The sequence below is a fragment of the Epinephelus moara genome, chromosome 12, assembly GCF_006386435.1.
Source record: "Epinephelus moara isolate mb chromosome 12, YSFRI_EMoa_1.0, whole genome shotgun sequence".
Taxonomy (NCBI): Eukaryota; Metazoa; Chordata; class Actinopteri; order Perciformes; family Serranidae; genus Epinephelus; species Epinephelus moara.
Genome location: NC_065517.1, coordinates 36,252,582 through 36,267,627, shown reverse-complemented (window position 1 = coordinate 36,267,627; position 15,046 = coordinate 36,252,582). Strand labels below are relative to the sequence as shown.

General features: G+C 42.1%; 1 protein-coding gene across 1 annotated transcript in view; it reads left to right on the top strand.

Annotated features, from left to right (window-relative positions):
- nrxn3b (neurexin 3b) overlaps window positions 1-15,046 on the top strand; it is a 436,656-nt gene that overhangs the window by 100,328 nt on the left and 321,282 nt on the right. Inside the window, exons 6-7 of the mRNA XM_050058660.1 lie at window positions 1,204-1,227; window positions 2,850-3,011. Coding sequence (XP_049914617.1) covers window positions 1,204-1,227; window positions 2,850-3,011 — 186 coding nt within the window. The remainder of the gene's footprint in view (window positions 1-1,203; window positions 1,228-2,849; window positions 3,012-15,046) is intronic.

Below are 15,046 nucleotides of genomic sequence, written 5' to 3'. Positions count from 1 at the left end.
GATAGCTTAGTCAGAGCACCATTATGCTAGGTATTTTCTTTTCTCCTGTTTATCGGCTTATTGAACTTGAGTTCCCTGTGTCCTCAAATTAAAGTTATCTGATAATTCTATTTTGCTTCACTCTCCCCTAAGCTGACACTTCCATCAGGCGCTGTCGCTATCTCCTTGCTTTCAGAAGCTGTTTTTTTATGCTCGTGGAGAATATAGACTTTCACTTTAAAGCCAGGCAGAGTGTGTTTGCCTTTGAGCCGTCCATTAATGCAGTATTTATAGCTCGGATGATCAGGATGCTTTTTAAAGACAGAAATACATTTCCATCAAAGATGTGCATCTGTTGTACATAAGCAGAATTTGTTACTTGACAGATATTGTTTACCATTTTCTTAATGTGATTTAAAATTAGCTTGTGTTACAGCCGGGTGGAGCTAGTATGAAGCAGTGCTGTCTACAGGAGGCTGTAGCAAGAGAGGAACAGGATAATGAGAGCCGGTGCTGTATGGAGGTAGTGCTAGCTGCAAATTGTGGAGTTGTTCAGTGCCTTTGTCGACCTTTAGTTTGTCTGCAAGGTGAGACAGCATTTAGTGTTGCTTTCAGAGCAGCACGACAAGTAAGTGCCGATTTCCTGACCCTCCCTGACAGTAAGCTTTTGCCCTACAGGTTAGTAAATAGGTGTAGCTGAAAATCCCAACAGGATAAGACACAGTTTAGCAGGTTAGAAGCTAAGAGCCAAGGGCTGCTTGCCTGCTTTCTACTTCAAGATCTGTCTTTCTTTCACAATCATTTTCTCTCCGCTTTGAAAGGAACTCTTTGTTAGACTAAGGGTGAAGAAAAAAACACTACAAGTTTTGTTGGAGTTGGAGCCATCCTACACAAATTTTTATCTGACAGTCCCACATCTTACCTCTCTTTGTCTTTTCTTCTTGCAGGACTCTGGTGTAGAAAATTTGGCTAGGATGGCAGGCTGGCACTTTATTACTGCAGCGAATCTCTGACAAATCGTGTAGCGTTTTTTCACCACAACACTAACTCATCCATGATAAAAGTCATTTTTTTACTACTAACCAATATCTAACCAACTAATGTACTAACTAACATCCTAATTCTTCATCGTTGCTTTTGGTTTTTGTTTTCTGTCCATCCTTATTAACAACCTTTTTTGTTCACTATTCTTTTGATTTCCTTTCTTCCCCTTTTTCTGGAAAGCAATCAGGCATTGGACACGCTATGGTAAACAAACTACATTGTCTGGTAGATATCATTCTTATTGTCTTTTTTTTGGGTTTGCCGTGTGTCCCCTCCCCCTCTCTTCTTTTATTCGTTCTCTTTGAGTTCCATCCTAGACACTCTTATCAAAAAATGAGGAGATGGGTTTGTATTACCAGGCAATTCTTTCTTCGCTTCTTCTCAATTTCCTCCCTGACCTGCCAACAACCTCCTTCTTTACCCCACAATCCCCCATCCTGTTTTTTTTTCACTTTGGCTTTTACTTTTTTCTCTTTGTTTCTTCCACATTACTGCAGATTTCCAACAAGTAAAAAATTGAATTCTTTGCCTTTTGTCAAGGCAACTTACTTTTTGTTTATTTTTTTCACACAAAAAGTCCCCATTTTTTGTGAGGACTGTCGTCCAGAACTGACAGAAGCTTGCCACAATCCCAAAGATGGTGACCTCGACACCGAGCCCTAAAAGAGACCAAAAAATGGCAACCCTTAACCTTCATTGCGGGAGCTCTGACAGTTGTTTCCAACTCACTATGGCGCATGGCATGCCCACACCTCATCGACCTCTCACCTCCCAAAGTCATATAACCTCAACCCTGTCACCCAAATAACCACTAACACTCTAATTCACTCACCTTCCACCTGTCACCGTATCACTCACTCTGCCCTCCCTGTGTGTTTTTGTAGCATGCTGGTGAAAGTGGTGTTTGTGTGTTGTGGCTAACCTTGATCACCCTTACCCCCAGGCTCATATGCATAACATTTCTAAGAATAAGCATACTGATCTAGGATTATCGGTCTGGTCCTGTGACATTGAAAATACAACCATGACACCTGAGCTAAACCTGATCAGAGATCAGCTATTCTGAGAGTGTGTTTGAATATGGGCTCTGGTCTTGATCGTGCATGAGCCTTCTGCACCTGTGTGGCCTGCTCCAGCTTTGTATGGCACCATTGATCCACTTACTCCCTTACATGTCCAATTAAATGTGGTTAATTTGCCTTCTAACAGTGATGACCTTGGTTTGCACATTGATGTGGTGTGAAAAGCCTCCCTTTGTTTTGCATGTGCGTGGATATGTAGATGTAAATGTCTGCGAGAGAGGGGAGAATGTGACTGATGTTGTGAGACTGAATGTATGTACGATTGCGCGTGTGTGTGTGTGTGTGCTCACATACGTGTGTACAGTATATGTGTGTGTCTGCAGTTACCAGATAAATCCCGAAACCTAAGACAAGTGCGATCAATTTGTCCTTGGTTTGAACATTGTACTAACCCTCCCCCCAACCTGAAGTTTCAGAACCAAACCTATGATCCATTCTCTTACCCCCATCAAAGATAAAGAAAATATGCCTCTGCCATATTTTCTTTACCTGTCCTGTGAATCCTATGGCAAAAATTCCATTAACAAAATCCAAACGCTGTCTGGTCCAAAACAATCGCTTCAAGGTACCCAACCCTTCTGTAAAAAAAGAAAGGTTCAATGAGAAAGCAACCTACAGTGAAAAGACAGTTCAAATAGCTCGTTTCGAATGCAGACCAAGGAAGGACGTGTGTTTTAGACACAGCACGGGATCGAATCCCAGAGTGTAATGGCTCGGCTTTGGCTATGTGTTACCCCTCGACAGGTGACTATCTCCGTTGATGGGATCCTCACCACCACTGGCTACACCCAGGAAGACTACACCATGCTGGGCTCTGATGATTTCTTCTACGTGGGTGGGAGCCCCAGCACTGCTGACCTGCCCGGATCTCCAGTTAGCAACAATTTCATGGGCTGCCTCAGAGAGGTAGGAATTGAATACATAAAGAACAGGTGCATGTTCATTGGTATATCTGCATTTGCACTGAAATGTTCAATATCTCAGGAGTGTTTTCTTCATGCATAAATGTGCAGCAGCACACAGATGCTTTCCTGGTATTCACCTATCCGGTGCAGCTGTTTTAGATATGGACAATAATAATAATCAGCATACACTCCCCAAAAGGAAGGGAAAGGAGAATGAAATAAAATTGCATTATCAATTAAAGCTGCTGAGTTGGCAGAGGAAGTATCAGACTTTCAATATTCCCCCGCCTAATCTAATTCATAACACTTACTGCAGTTTGTGTGTGAGAAAATATCCCCAAATTGCTTCTGTCACATGTAATTTGCAGCATCAGCTTGAGTGTGCCGCTGAAACGCCTCCCAATGGGCAGCAATCTGAAAGAAATATTTGCCTGTGATGAAACAGGAAAAAGCCTTGTTGTTTCGGGACGTTTATATTGTATTTGCTGGCTCTTTGAGCTTGTGAGTAGAGCCAGAAAAAATATATTAAGTGCCCTGTTATTTACATTTTGCTCACCATTACTTATTCTGCAGCAAGTAATGATAATAAAGGGAGGACCAGTGGCTCTTCAGAGCTGTAAAAAAAAGTCTACATTGATTTCTGCAGTTTAGCAGCAGTCTGAGGAACAACATTATGTTTTTACTCGACTCTGGGTGCAAGTTTGTGTTGGGGCTGCAGTATAGAGCATTGTTTTTACTTTAACAACACGTCATATTCTCATTATCAGTGGTTTCATCCTGCTGTTTGAATGGTATTTTAGAGAGTGATAAATTGGTTGCTCGTACTTGTGGTTCTCTGTGCCTACCTGCACTTAGTTTGTTTTCACATTGCTGTTTTGATATTTTTAAGCTCTGTTACAGTGTTAAAAGGAAGGTCAGTTCTGATTAAATTACAGGAGTAATGCGCTTTAGATGACTGAAATACTGCCAGAAAATTGTTGCCATAGTTTGCTGCTGTGGTCGATACAGTTACCTTTGGTGAAATGACAAACTCCTTGCAGGAAGTCATTTCATAATGGGCCAGGATCAAAGGCCCTGGCAGAGGCTGCTGAAGCACTACAAGCTGAAAACATGAATAGCAATTAGCTGCATCCACCATGTATCAAAAACACAGGTGAAAAGTAATGCAGCTCCTCTGTACTGAAGAAAAGACGGATCGTATGAAACTGAGAAATCCAACACTGTGAAAATGAATCGATCCACCATGTTTTTTATTATTATATAATTCCTACAGCGTCTAGGTTGGATCAGATATCAACCAAAGAAATGTCTTCTGTTTCATTTATCAATGCTCACACCTGACACCCTATATTATTTATTTTTATTTATTATTAATATTTTCTAATTTAAACTATATTTAACCAGGAAACGTCCCATTGTCTTGAAGACGTTTCGTCTCCCATCCAAGAAGCTTCTTCAGTCCCTTGCAACAGACCCTTACAGAGTCGTTAAGGTCACATGTGAGCTCTTAGTTTCAGAGTCGTTAAAGTCACATTTGAGTCGTTGACCCACCCAGCCGTCATGTGAGTCGTTAGGGTTAGATGGGACCAGGTGTGAATGGGTGATAAGTTGTCTAGGGAGGGATACCAGGATTGCATTGTAGGTGAAATGCAAGCAAGTCCAGTTGCCTACGATATAGCACTTATGATTACCATGACTAAGAATCTTTCCTGACGTAAGTTAGAGAGCACTTCATGTACAAAGTAGCTTCACTGTCAACACCTCGCCTTACCACTACCTGATAATATTTGACGCTCACAGCAGTCCCCAAAAATGTGAAACCATTTTGACTTACATCTGTAAGAAGTTTAATTTTGCTGCAACAAATGCTACATGCAAAATATTTGTCTTCAACCCTGGAAATGGAGCATCTTTTGTTCACAGTTTAATTTTCATGGCATTTCAGCTCCGTGTGTCAACTCTGACACAAACTCACAGGGATGCAGCACTAATAAATACATTTACATTTGAGCATCGCAGTTTATTTCTGGCCTTCGAAACAGCAGATGACAAAACAGTCCTGTGACATACTGCGCGTAAGTTTCTCGTTAAAGCTAGAGTGCGGAGCTTTTGTCTCCACCCGCTGGCAGTGAGAGGAATTACATAAAAACTGTTGACACATGCCTATGACATCTGCCTACAGGTGAGCTCGCTGCACCTCCCCGACCCCTGGGAGCACTCTCTTCTAAATATTTTGACGTTCCTCTGAACATGGAGCTTCATTTTTATGTGGTGCATCCACTCTTTGACGCTTCTTTGGATTTTCCACCATAGTTTCCGCCATAGCCGTCTTCCCTATTAAAAAATAATAAAAAAATCTTTATTTCAAACTGTCAGCATACATAGTATAGCAAGAATACATCAGAATCCAGGGACATTCAGATGAGGCATTGATAAAACAAAACCAAAGGCAGTGCCAAATAGAAAAGAACAATGGAAACAAAACAAATCTAATAAATAAATCTCTCCCCCCTTTCATTGCGGCTGACATAAAACGCATCACTTCTGGTGCGCCTACACAGGAAATCCGCCCCAGAATCTAAAACCTCCTGAATACTGAGAAATGTAAAAGCTTTCCTTGGAGTAGATAGGCTTAATCATCATTGTGGGGTTTCATTTGGCGAGGGCTTGAATATAACAGATGTTCATTTATATGTAAAAATTGTGCATACCTGCTCTAAAATCTTTTTAAAAGACAGCAAAAGCTAAAATCATCAAGTCATAATTCTGTCTTGGATAATTGGCTGGTAAGTTATTAGTCCTATAAACAGTGCTTTTACAAGCCTAGTTTTGTACTGAGTGAAACAAAGTTGGACGATTGAACACTGAATGATACAGCAGTATAAACAGTGCTGCATTAACTAACTGCTGAATTTACCAAGTGCATTTACAGATACAGTGTGTGGGGTTTAGGGGTGTCTGTTGGGAGAAGTGGAATATAATATTCATAACTGTTTTCTTTAGTGTATAATGACCTGAAAATAAGAATATTTGCGTTTTTATCATCTTAAAATGAGCTGTTTACAGCTACTTTCAAAAGCGGTCCTCCCCCATGGAGTCTGCCATGTTGTTTCTACAGTAGCCCAGAATGGACAAACCAAACACTGGCTTTAGATAGGGCCGCCTGGTTTTCGAGCCCCTACATGCCTGGCACATAGGAGAGGGTTCAGTTCTGCAACCTCACCAGTAGGTGCCACTAAATCCTACACAGTTAAGTCAAGTCAATTGAATCTGAAGCCGCAAGAAATATTTGAGCCTTATAAAGAAGTATTTCTAGTAGATCTAATTGAACATTCATTAATATGTTTTACCACTGTGTGGCTACTGTGCAGTGGACTACTGATGATTATTTGGTACTTTAACTTTGCAACTTATTTCCTCCAAGACTTTGCCTTGATTTGGATTTGGAATCTATATCCAGCCTCACTAGGGAGACTGAATACAAGCCACCGCTTTTGGGGTTTGGGAAATTTTAGAGGAAAAGGCCTTAGATGCGTTACGCACATTTTAGTTGACAATTTTAAAAAAAAAATTTATATACTTTATTAAATTAAATTTTTTCACTCCATTGTCAGTTACACACAGGTCCAAAATAAACACATGCACAAACAGGACCTATAGTTTAGTTTTAGTTTAGTTTATTTTATTCCTGTGTCATGCACCTAAAAGTGCCCAGCCCTCATGGCTTTATATAGTCTCGCCACCAGACAATCAGAGATCTCCGCCTTCTGATAGTCTGGGGACACTCCTTTCTAAAGTGTGTTTAACACACCGGAGAAAACGGCCGGCAACAAAGCAATGCCTCTTGCATTTTTGAAAAGGACACGCCCTCCCGGAAATGTGTGCTCCCCCTTTTCTCGTCCGCAAGGAAACAAACACACAGAGAGCTTGAAGATGGATGCCGAGAGATTTAACTCCGTTTTATCAAACATGTGCTCAGTCCACAAGATTGTGGAAATGAAGGACTTACAGCGACTTTGTTTAAAACTTTAAACGCAGTCGGACAATGTTTACGAGCACAAGAGTTCAGCAAGCCACCGAAGAACCGCCCTGCGGATTTACTATTGGTTCTGCAACGCAGGGAGTTTTTTTAAACTCTGAAATTGTATCTGCCCATCTCAACACAAAATCAGGGAGAAAGACATCAGTCTTTAGTTAAGCAAAGCGTCTAAAGACTGACTTGTGAGTCTAGGGTTTATAAGACACCAAAAAAGATAGTTGCAGCATTCACAGATAATTCATAACAATTCAGTTCATTTCAAAACAACAAAAAGAAACAAACATACTATAACAGCTCATTCTTGAACAAAATATTCTGTCTTCTCTCCCAGGCCTTGCAAACAAAATCTGCAACAAAAAAGGTTCCCTTCCTGACACATAGTTAAAGCTTTTCATAATCATCCAACTATACATGCACTAAGTGAAGAGATGTCAGAGTGAGGGGGCTGCCCATGGACAGGCGGTGGGTTGGGTTCGGTGCCTTCCTCAAGGGCACCTCGGCAGTGCCCAGGAGGTGAACTGGCACCTCTCCAGCCACCAGTCCATGCTACACATTTTTACAATTGGCAAATGTAAGAGTCACTTTAGCCCCACAAAAATGATAAAGGAAAATTAAAATGTCAAAAAAATAACTGTCATTTGTCTGAACAGGGGCTAACGATCTACCTTTGGCGCTGGAGCCGCAGGTTGCCTACCCCTGCACTAGACCTTTAAACAGTGGTTTGATCATGTAGAATAGAAGAATGAACAGAATCACAGTCAGTGACTATGAATCTTTGTGCTGAAATGAACTAAAACATTTAAATTAGCAAAGTCATTGTAGTTATTCCCACCTCTAACACTAAAACTCCTTCAGACAATTATCATTTTTATTTTATTTCACAGTCAAAACATCATTGGGTACTGTGATGATTTTAGCCCAGGTAATCATACTATGAAATGTATTTACACCTGCATATAAAACCAGCTTTGACCCAGCTGATGGGTCACGTCTTCAGAACTTACATTTGCGTGACATCTCAACATGCTTCGTAATATTTTTACCTTCCACTACAGGGACATTATTATGCCAACGTGTCTCAGCCTGGCCCTCCTCCACCCTCGTGTCCTGGCTGTTTTTCCCTTCCATCACAACCTTCTCATTTTTGACAAGAGCCAGTTAGTCTTGTGATGTGCTGCCAAGCTCAGTCGAGCACCTTCCAACACGCCTTTCATTTAGCCAAGTTAGCTTCCATCAGACCACTTTTCCTTGTTTAGAGGGTGCGTACACACAAATACACACACACACACACACACACACACACACACACACACACACACACATACACACAAGCAGCCATGTTTGGGCTAAGACAAAGTCACCTTGTCTGCATTGTTTTATGTTTCGACTGAGTGGCTCAGACTGCTGTTCCCCCAGTCATTACCACATTGGCTAATGCATCTCTGGTCCACCCTCAAACTGCTGTCACACTCTCACAGACACAAATACAGTACATACATTTCTAGCACTGACCCAGCCATGACTGTACTGTTGCCTGAGGCTCCGTAAATAAATAGATAACATGTCCTGATCTCACTCAGATGCACCCGTGATCCCTAACATCCTAGCTTTCTTTAGTCATAGGACAACTGGCCCAGTTTGCTCAGAGTACAGTTGAGCTCTAAACGTCCCAAAATGAGACACTCTTTGCTGTGATATTGTGTTTCAAGCCATTTGTGTATTTATGTTTGTGCTGTTGCAACGTGGGAGGATTTGTTGATTCACAGTTCTTGATAGCCTTGAAATCGTCTTTTTTCCTGAAGCCAGTAGTTGCATCAGTATTTACCGTAGTAATTAGTCATTCATTTGAATTGTATAAACTGTTGGGCATAATTGTTTGTGTTTGATTTGCCTATAGGTTGTTTTATTCCATTCTAAACACACTAGCAGGGTGAAGTAAGCTGTTTGGACACATCACTGCTCTGTATGTTAATGCACATGGTGATGCAGTAAATTCCCACACAAGGGCTGAACTAATCCTCTCCTGAGACTTCTCACTCATCCTCCAGTGTGGGCGACACACCCAATGTGATTATAAGGAGAATAAATCTAATATACTGTGCAGCTTTTGTCTAGCTCTTGTTGCAAATTTTATGATGCTGGCTTGTGATACTGCACCAGCATCTACCTGCACTCAAGTTTTCATGTTTCTGGTTACCTGCCAAATGTAAGTCCAATATTTGCTCTTCTTTTGGCTCTGTTTTTGGTCCCCACCAGCCTCTAGCTACTAAATCTTTTACTATATTCATCAGCAAGTCACTAACTTTTTTTTGTCTCGGGAAAAGAAAAGCTTCTTGTCTGAAAATAGCTGCCCACTGAGCTGGAGATGAGGTTGATGAGAGCTTTGAGACTGAACTGAGAGGACATATTTGCACGCTAGAAAACCAAAATAACGAGCTGAAAGCAGCTAAAATACTCTGTGGTGCTCAGGGGGACTACAGAGTCAGGTTGTAATTGTCCAGTAATTCACTACAAATGACCATTGTTGATATAAAAATATTAATTTGAGCAGCTTCGAACAGATAGTTTGTGTCTTTTTAAGGGGGCCTGTATGCGGTTCTTATCCAAAATCAGTGTATTATCTACAGTAGATGTGAGTCAGGATGCCCCCAGTTTGGAGAAGCAGGCTGGAGTACTGACATGGGAGCTGAGCAATGTACTACTGTGAACAGGGTCATCAACAAAAATGTATTTTAGCCACCTTAAAAAATCAACATCAGTGTAAGTGTACGCTATATTGAGAATATTTTCACCACTTACCCTACCAGACAGCCCTTTTCGATGGAGAAGCAGTTAATGGCTTCAAGCTAACAAGCTAACTGATGAAGGCAGCGGTAGACAGGTGGCTCCTGTGTTCACTGATGTTAATTTACTGTTCTTGAATGGAGTCGTGCTTTGAAGAGGGCAATATAACGGATTTAGTTTGGCATTGGAAGTCGCTTTCTGATGGCAAGGTAAAGTGGTGAAAATAGTCTTATCTAAATCACACCCCCAGTTTGGAGAAGCAGGCAGGAGTACCAACACGGAAGCTAACGGCCTATTTCCACCAGATGCGTGTTGGTTACGTCTTCGCTCTGGCACAGCAGCGGAGCCGATAGGATTCAATTCTAGTCAATGTGTGTGTTTCCACCGGCTGCAGCTGTGCTGCGTTCCGGCTCCGTCTCAGTTCCGGCACTCCGGAGCCCTCCGCAACAGATACGCAGGACTTCTGTTTTTGCCGGACACCGGAGCACTACGCAGCAATTCAGCACAGAGCAGATCGTGCAGGGCAGGAAGTCGTGCACAGAAACAAAATAAAACATCCGGTTAATTTTCAAAATAAAATACACAGTGTTCACAGTGGATCATATTTCCCTGCACTACACCTTGAAAACTACATAATGGGCAGAGGCAGGCCTGAAGTCAACAGTTCGGAGGTTTTCAGACGTCATTTCACCCCTTTGACACCATGGATGAGGAGATATTAATCATGGCAGTGCACCGAGATGTCTTCGGGCGGAGCTGCACCGCTCCGCACAGCAAACTCAGCCGGTGGGTATTGACGGATAACCAGCGCTGCCGTTCCACAACGGACACGCATCCAGTGGAAATCCGGCGTAAGCAATGTACTGCTGTGGATGCGGTCGGCAACAAAACATATTGAACCACCCAAAAAAATCAATATCAGTTTATGTGTGCGCCTCTTTAGAATATTTTCACAACTTTAAATTGCCATCAGACAGCAATTTCAGATAGGAACTGAAGTGGTTATATTGCTCTCTCAAACCCAAACTCCATTGAGAAAAACACTAATTTAACTTTGGAGAGCACAGGGGCTGCTGGTCTACCGCTGCCTCGATCACTTAGTTTGTTTGTGGTATTGTGTGACTTTGGCATTTTAAATGGTTAGTTCAGATTCACCACAATCACACAATAACACAAACTAACTAACTGATCGAGGCAGCGGTCGACCAGCAGCTCCTGTGTTCAGCGATGGAGAATTACTGTTTTTCTCAATGGGGTCTGGTGACTTTGACGAGAGCAAGGCTGGGGAGCTGAAGCAATTGATGGCTTCTCTGTTAGAGAGGGCTGCCTCCGCAAGGTAAAACGATTAGAAATATTCTCAATATAAACTGATATTGATTTTTTTATGGTGGCTAAAAATGTTTTGTTGCTGCCCCCGTCCACAGCAGTACTTTTAGCTGCAGTGTCAGTACTCCTACCTGCTTCTCCAAACTGGGGGCGTGTTGACTGACACTTACTGTATATATTAAACTGACTATGAAAAAGTATCTCATTCAAGCCCACTTCAAAAGATCTGAACAATCCCTTTGAGGAGGCAAATGCATTAACGTAAAGAGTTTGCGTGTGTCATTATGCGTTGCGGTGCAGAGGCAGTCATATCCTCCATGTGCTTCCATTATTATCCCAACAATTGTGACTCAGCATGAGTTGGCCCTTGAGAGGGAGCGTTTGGTGGACAGAATCATGGCGGTGATTCACCATGTGGTTGGGTAGTGGTAGTATTGTGCGATCCTCAACTGTTCATCATACGTTGCTCCATTAAGCAGGCGTGATGCCAGCTGCTACCCAGGACTATGCAAACTGCTCACGACCGGCTGCGTGATCTCCCCCTCATTTTTCTATTCATTCATCTCCCTTACCATTCCATGAGGCCCAACTTGAAGCGTTTCTGCGAGCTGTGTTACATGTATTTAAATCTTTTCTTTCACCTACATGCACTCCCTGTGCATCATCTGTTTGTCTCACTGCCTCTCTTTCGCTCTCATACTCCATATTTATTTCTTCCTGCCCCCTCCACCTCTTCCTTTGGATTCAGTATCCCCAGATGAGGGAATGATTCAGTTGTGTTTGGCCATTGCTCAGATCACAGTGCGTCAGTATTTCTGTCTGACTGTGTGTGTTTAATGTCTGGCTGGAGTGCTTCAAATGCTACAGACGCAGGAATGTTGGTTCGTTTTGGTCTCTGTTTGCTATGAGATAAAAAAAAGTGCATCACTTGGAGCTGATGAATAAGCTGATGGAGGCATGTGTTGCTGTGGCGAGTGAATGCCTCCCTTTCTCTTCTGTCTGACAACAAAAGAGATGCCGCGTGCTGCCATCACAACCCCTTTCTCGTTCAGTCTCCACTGCACTCATCTGCCCCTGAAGGCTACATGGGATGTCATCCATACACAACACACACACACACACACACACACACGTCCCTCTTATGCGCGTGTTTTGCCATGTGGGCTGCTGCGCATCACGTGACTGCAGGCCAGTGGGCAGCCGCCCCAGCTCACTCTCCGGTCAGCCTGATGTTTGCAGCGCCTTCTGCAGCCCCCACCCTCCCCTCTCACGCCATCCAGCCCCTCCTTCCGGTGTCACAGGGCACCCGTGTCGGCACTGGAGCTGTGCAGTGGCAACTTGTGTCAGACTGTGGGGGTGGCTGGGGCATGCGCTGTCATGCGCTGTCTGCTGAGAGAGGAGGAGCTGCATGCAGGAGTTGGAAGGACAGGAAGATGATGAGTAACGAGCAGAGATGTATTCAAGAGTAGAAGGTGTGAGTTTGGGGAAAACAAAGGGAGTGACAGGAGGTCGGAGAGGACAGGTGCAGATGAGGTGAATGTCAGCAGGTGGGAGACAGGCAGAAAAACACTGAGATGAACGGAGATCAAGAGAATGATGAGTAAGTGTGAACAAGAGGAGAGAGGGCAAGAGACCAACATTTGGCATTTGAGAGGAACATTGTCGTCATCAGTTTCGTCTTAGTCACCACAGTATATTCAGGCGACGCCTGTTTTCCCCTCCGATACAAATGCAAATGTCACCCTGTCCTTTTTAATTATTTTACTTTTTTTTAATGTCCCCTCAGAGGGCCAAACAGTGATGGATGGGGACAAACCTCAGACTTTAATGGGATGCCTTCACCTTCCACCCTCAGCCCTCCTATAGGCCAAACTCTGATGCTGGTTTGTTTACAGGATTTGTCTTCAGGTGACACCTTATGCACAAATATATAAACCTATCATTACATAATCAAAGAAACAAAGACAATAGGTCATAACCTTTCATTCTTTGAGGCCTTTCTTTGCATTCACTGTGCAACCTTTCCTTTAAACAGATGAAATAGATGTGACTAACCATGCTACTTAGGAGATGAAAATCAAACACATACTGTTTTAATACCACTCTCCTTCAAGCACAGATTAAGAATGCAGGGGCCCCTGGGCACAAAATCTTAGAGCTTTCCCCAAAACAACCACTCTTAACTACTTGTTATTGTAAAAACACAACACCTTAGAGACGAGAATATATACGTTAAATATATACATTTAATTAGGAGAGTCCATAATGTGTGTTTTATGAGAGGAGGCCTGCTTTATGCAAGACATTTGGGAAAAATCAAGATAGATGGTGTGTTTTACCGAAGTGCAAAGTCTCTGCTATGCTTTTCTTTTTTAGCCTATAGCTTTGCTGCACCACTACTCCACAATTTCTATCCATGTTTGTTAGTTAGCAGCGAACTTTAATGTCATCTATTCTGTCTCAGCTAAGGTAACGTCAGTCTAACACAGTGGCTCCGAACTGGTCCAGCCACAGGGTCTGGATTTCTCCTTAGTCATTAGTTAAAGGTCCACAAAATTTAATATATTCAGGTCGTCGAGCTAGTTTGGTGTCTCTGTTAAGTAGCTCTGTGTTAGTTTCTCAATCTGCAGCAGGAAACAGCACTTCAAAATAAAAGCTTGTACCGGAAATTCACCGTACTTCAAAAATGAAGTGTGTTTTTTAGAAACTTGAATGTTCGCGAATCACTTGCGGTCCATTAAGCATGGACCTACGACCTACTTTTTGACCGTGACCCACCAGTTGGGAACCTCTGGTCGAACATTAACACCCTTGCAATCTCAGTTCGGACAGACACCTGACTCATCGTCAGACACAGCCAGAAAGTCAATTACAAGATTTTTCTCATTTGCAAATGAAATAACTCTGCAATCATTGGTTCCTATTACAACACACACACACACACACACACACACACACACACACACACACACACACACACAATCAATTAATTTATTCAATTTAAAAAAAACAAACAAACAGGATGAGGCCACAGTTGGTGAGTTTTTGGAGGCCCCTGGGCGCCAGCCCGGTCGACACGGTGGATAATCTGTGCTTGCTCTCCTCATCACACAATAGTGACCTAATTATATAATTTACTGCATTGCCAAAAAATCAAGAAACTCATGTAACAAAGTTGGCTGCTTTCATTGCATAACGTTTTTGTTTTCCTGCAGTGTCAAAAGTGCCTGATGAAGAAAAACATGTGTCTGAATCTTATTTTTTTGTCTAAGTTTGTTCCTGTTCAAGAAGTAGTCTAACACTTAAGGAAATATACTTTTTTTTGCTTTCTTTCCTCGAGTTAGATGAGAAAATCAATATTATTCTCTAAATATAAATATCTTATGCATGCAAGACTGGGAACTGGGCAAATCCACTCAACTGGCATTTCCCAAAGGAAACAAAATCTGCCCACAAGCACCTCAACACTCTTTTTTTTAAGTTATTGTACATATACTGGAATATGAAATTGACAATTTGCAGTTTTATAAATACATTTTGTTTTCATATTATATCTGCAGTCAATCTTAAATATACTGAACAAAAATTTAAATGCAGCACTTTTGATTTTACTCCCATTTTTCACAGGTTTAAATTAAAGATCTAAGACTTTTTTTATGAACTCAATAGAAATATTTCTTTCAAATTGTGGTAACAAAATCGTTAAAATTCATGTTAGCGCTTCTCTTTTCCAAGATAATCCATCCACCTGACAGGTGTGACATATCAAGATGATTCAATAACATCATTAACACACAGGTGCCTTGGGATGGTCACAATAAAAGGACACTCTGAAATGTGCAGTTTGAGGGAGCGTGCCAGTCGCATGCTGACTGCAGGAACGTCCA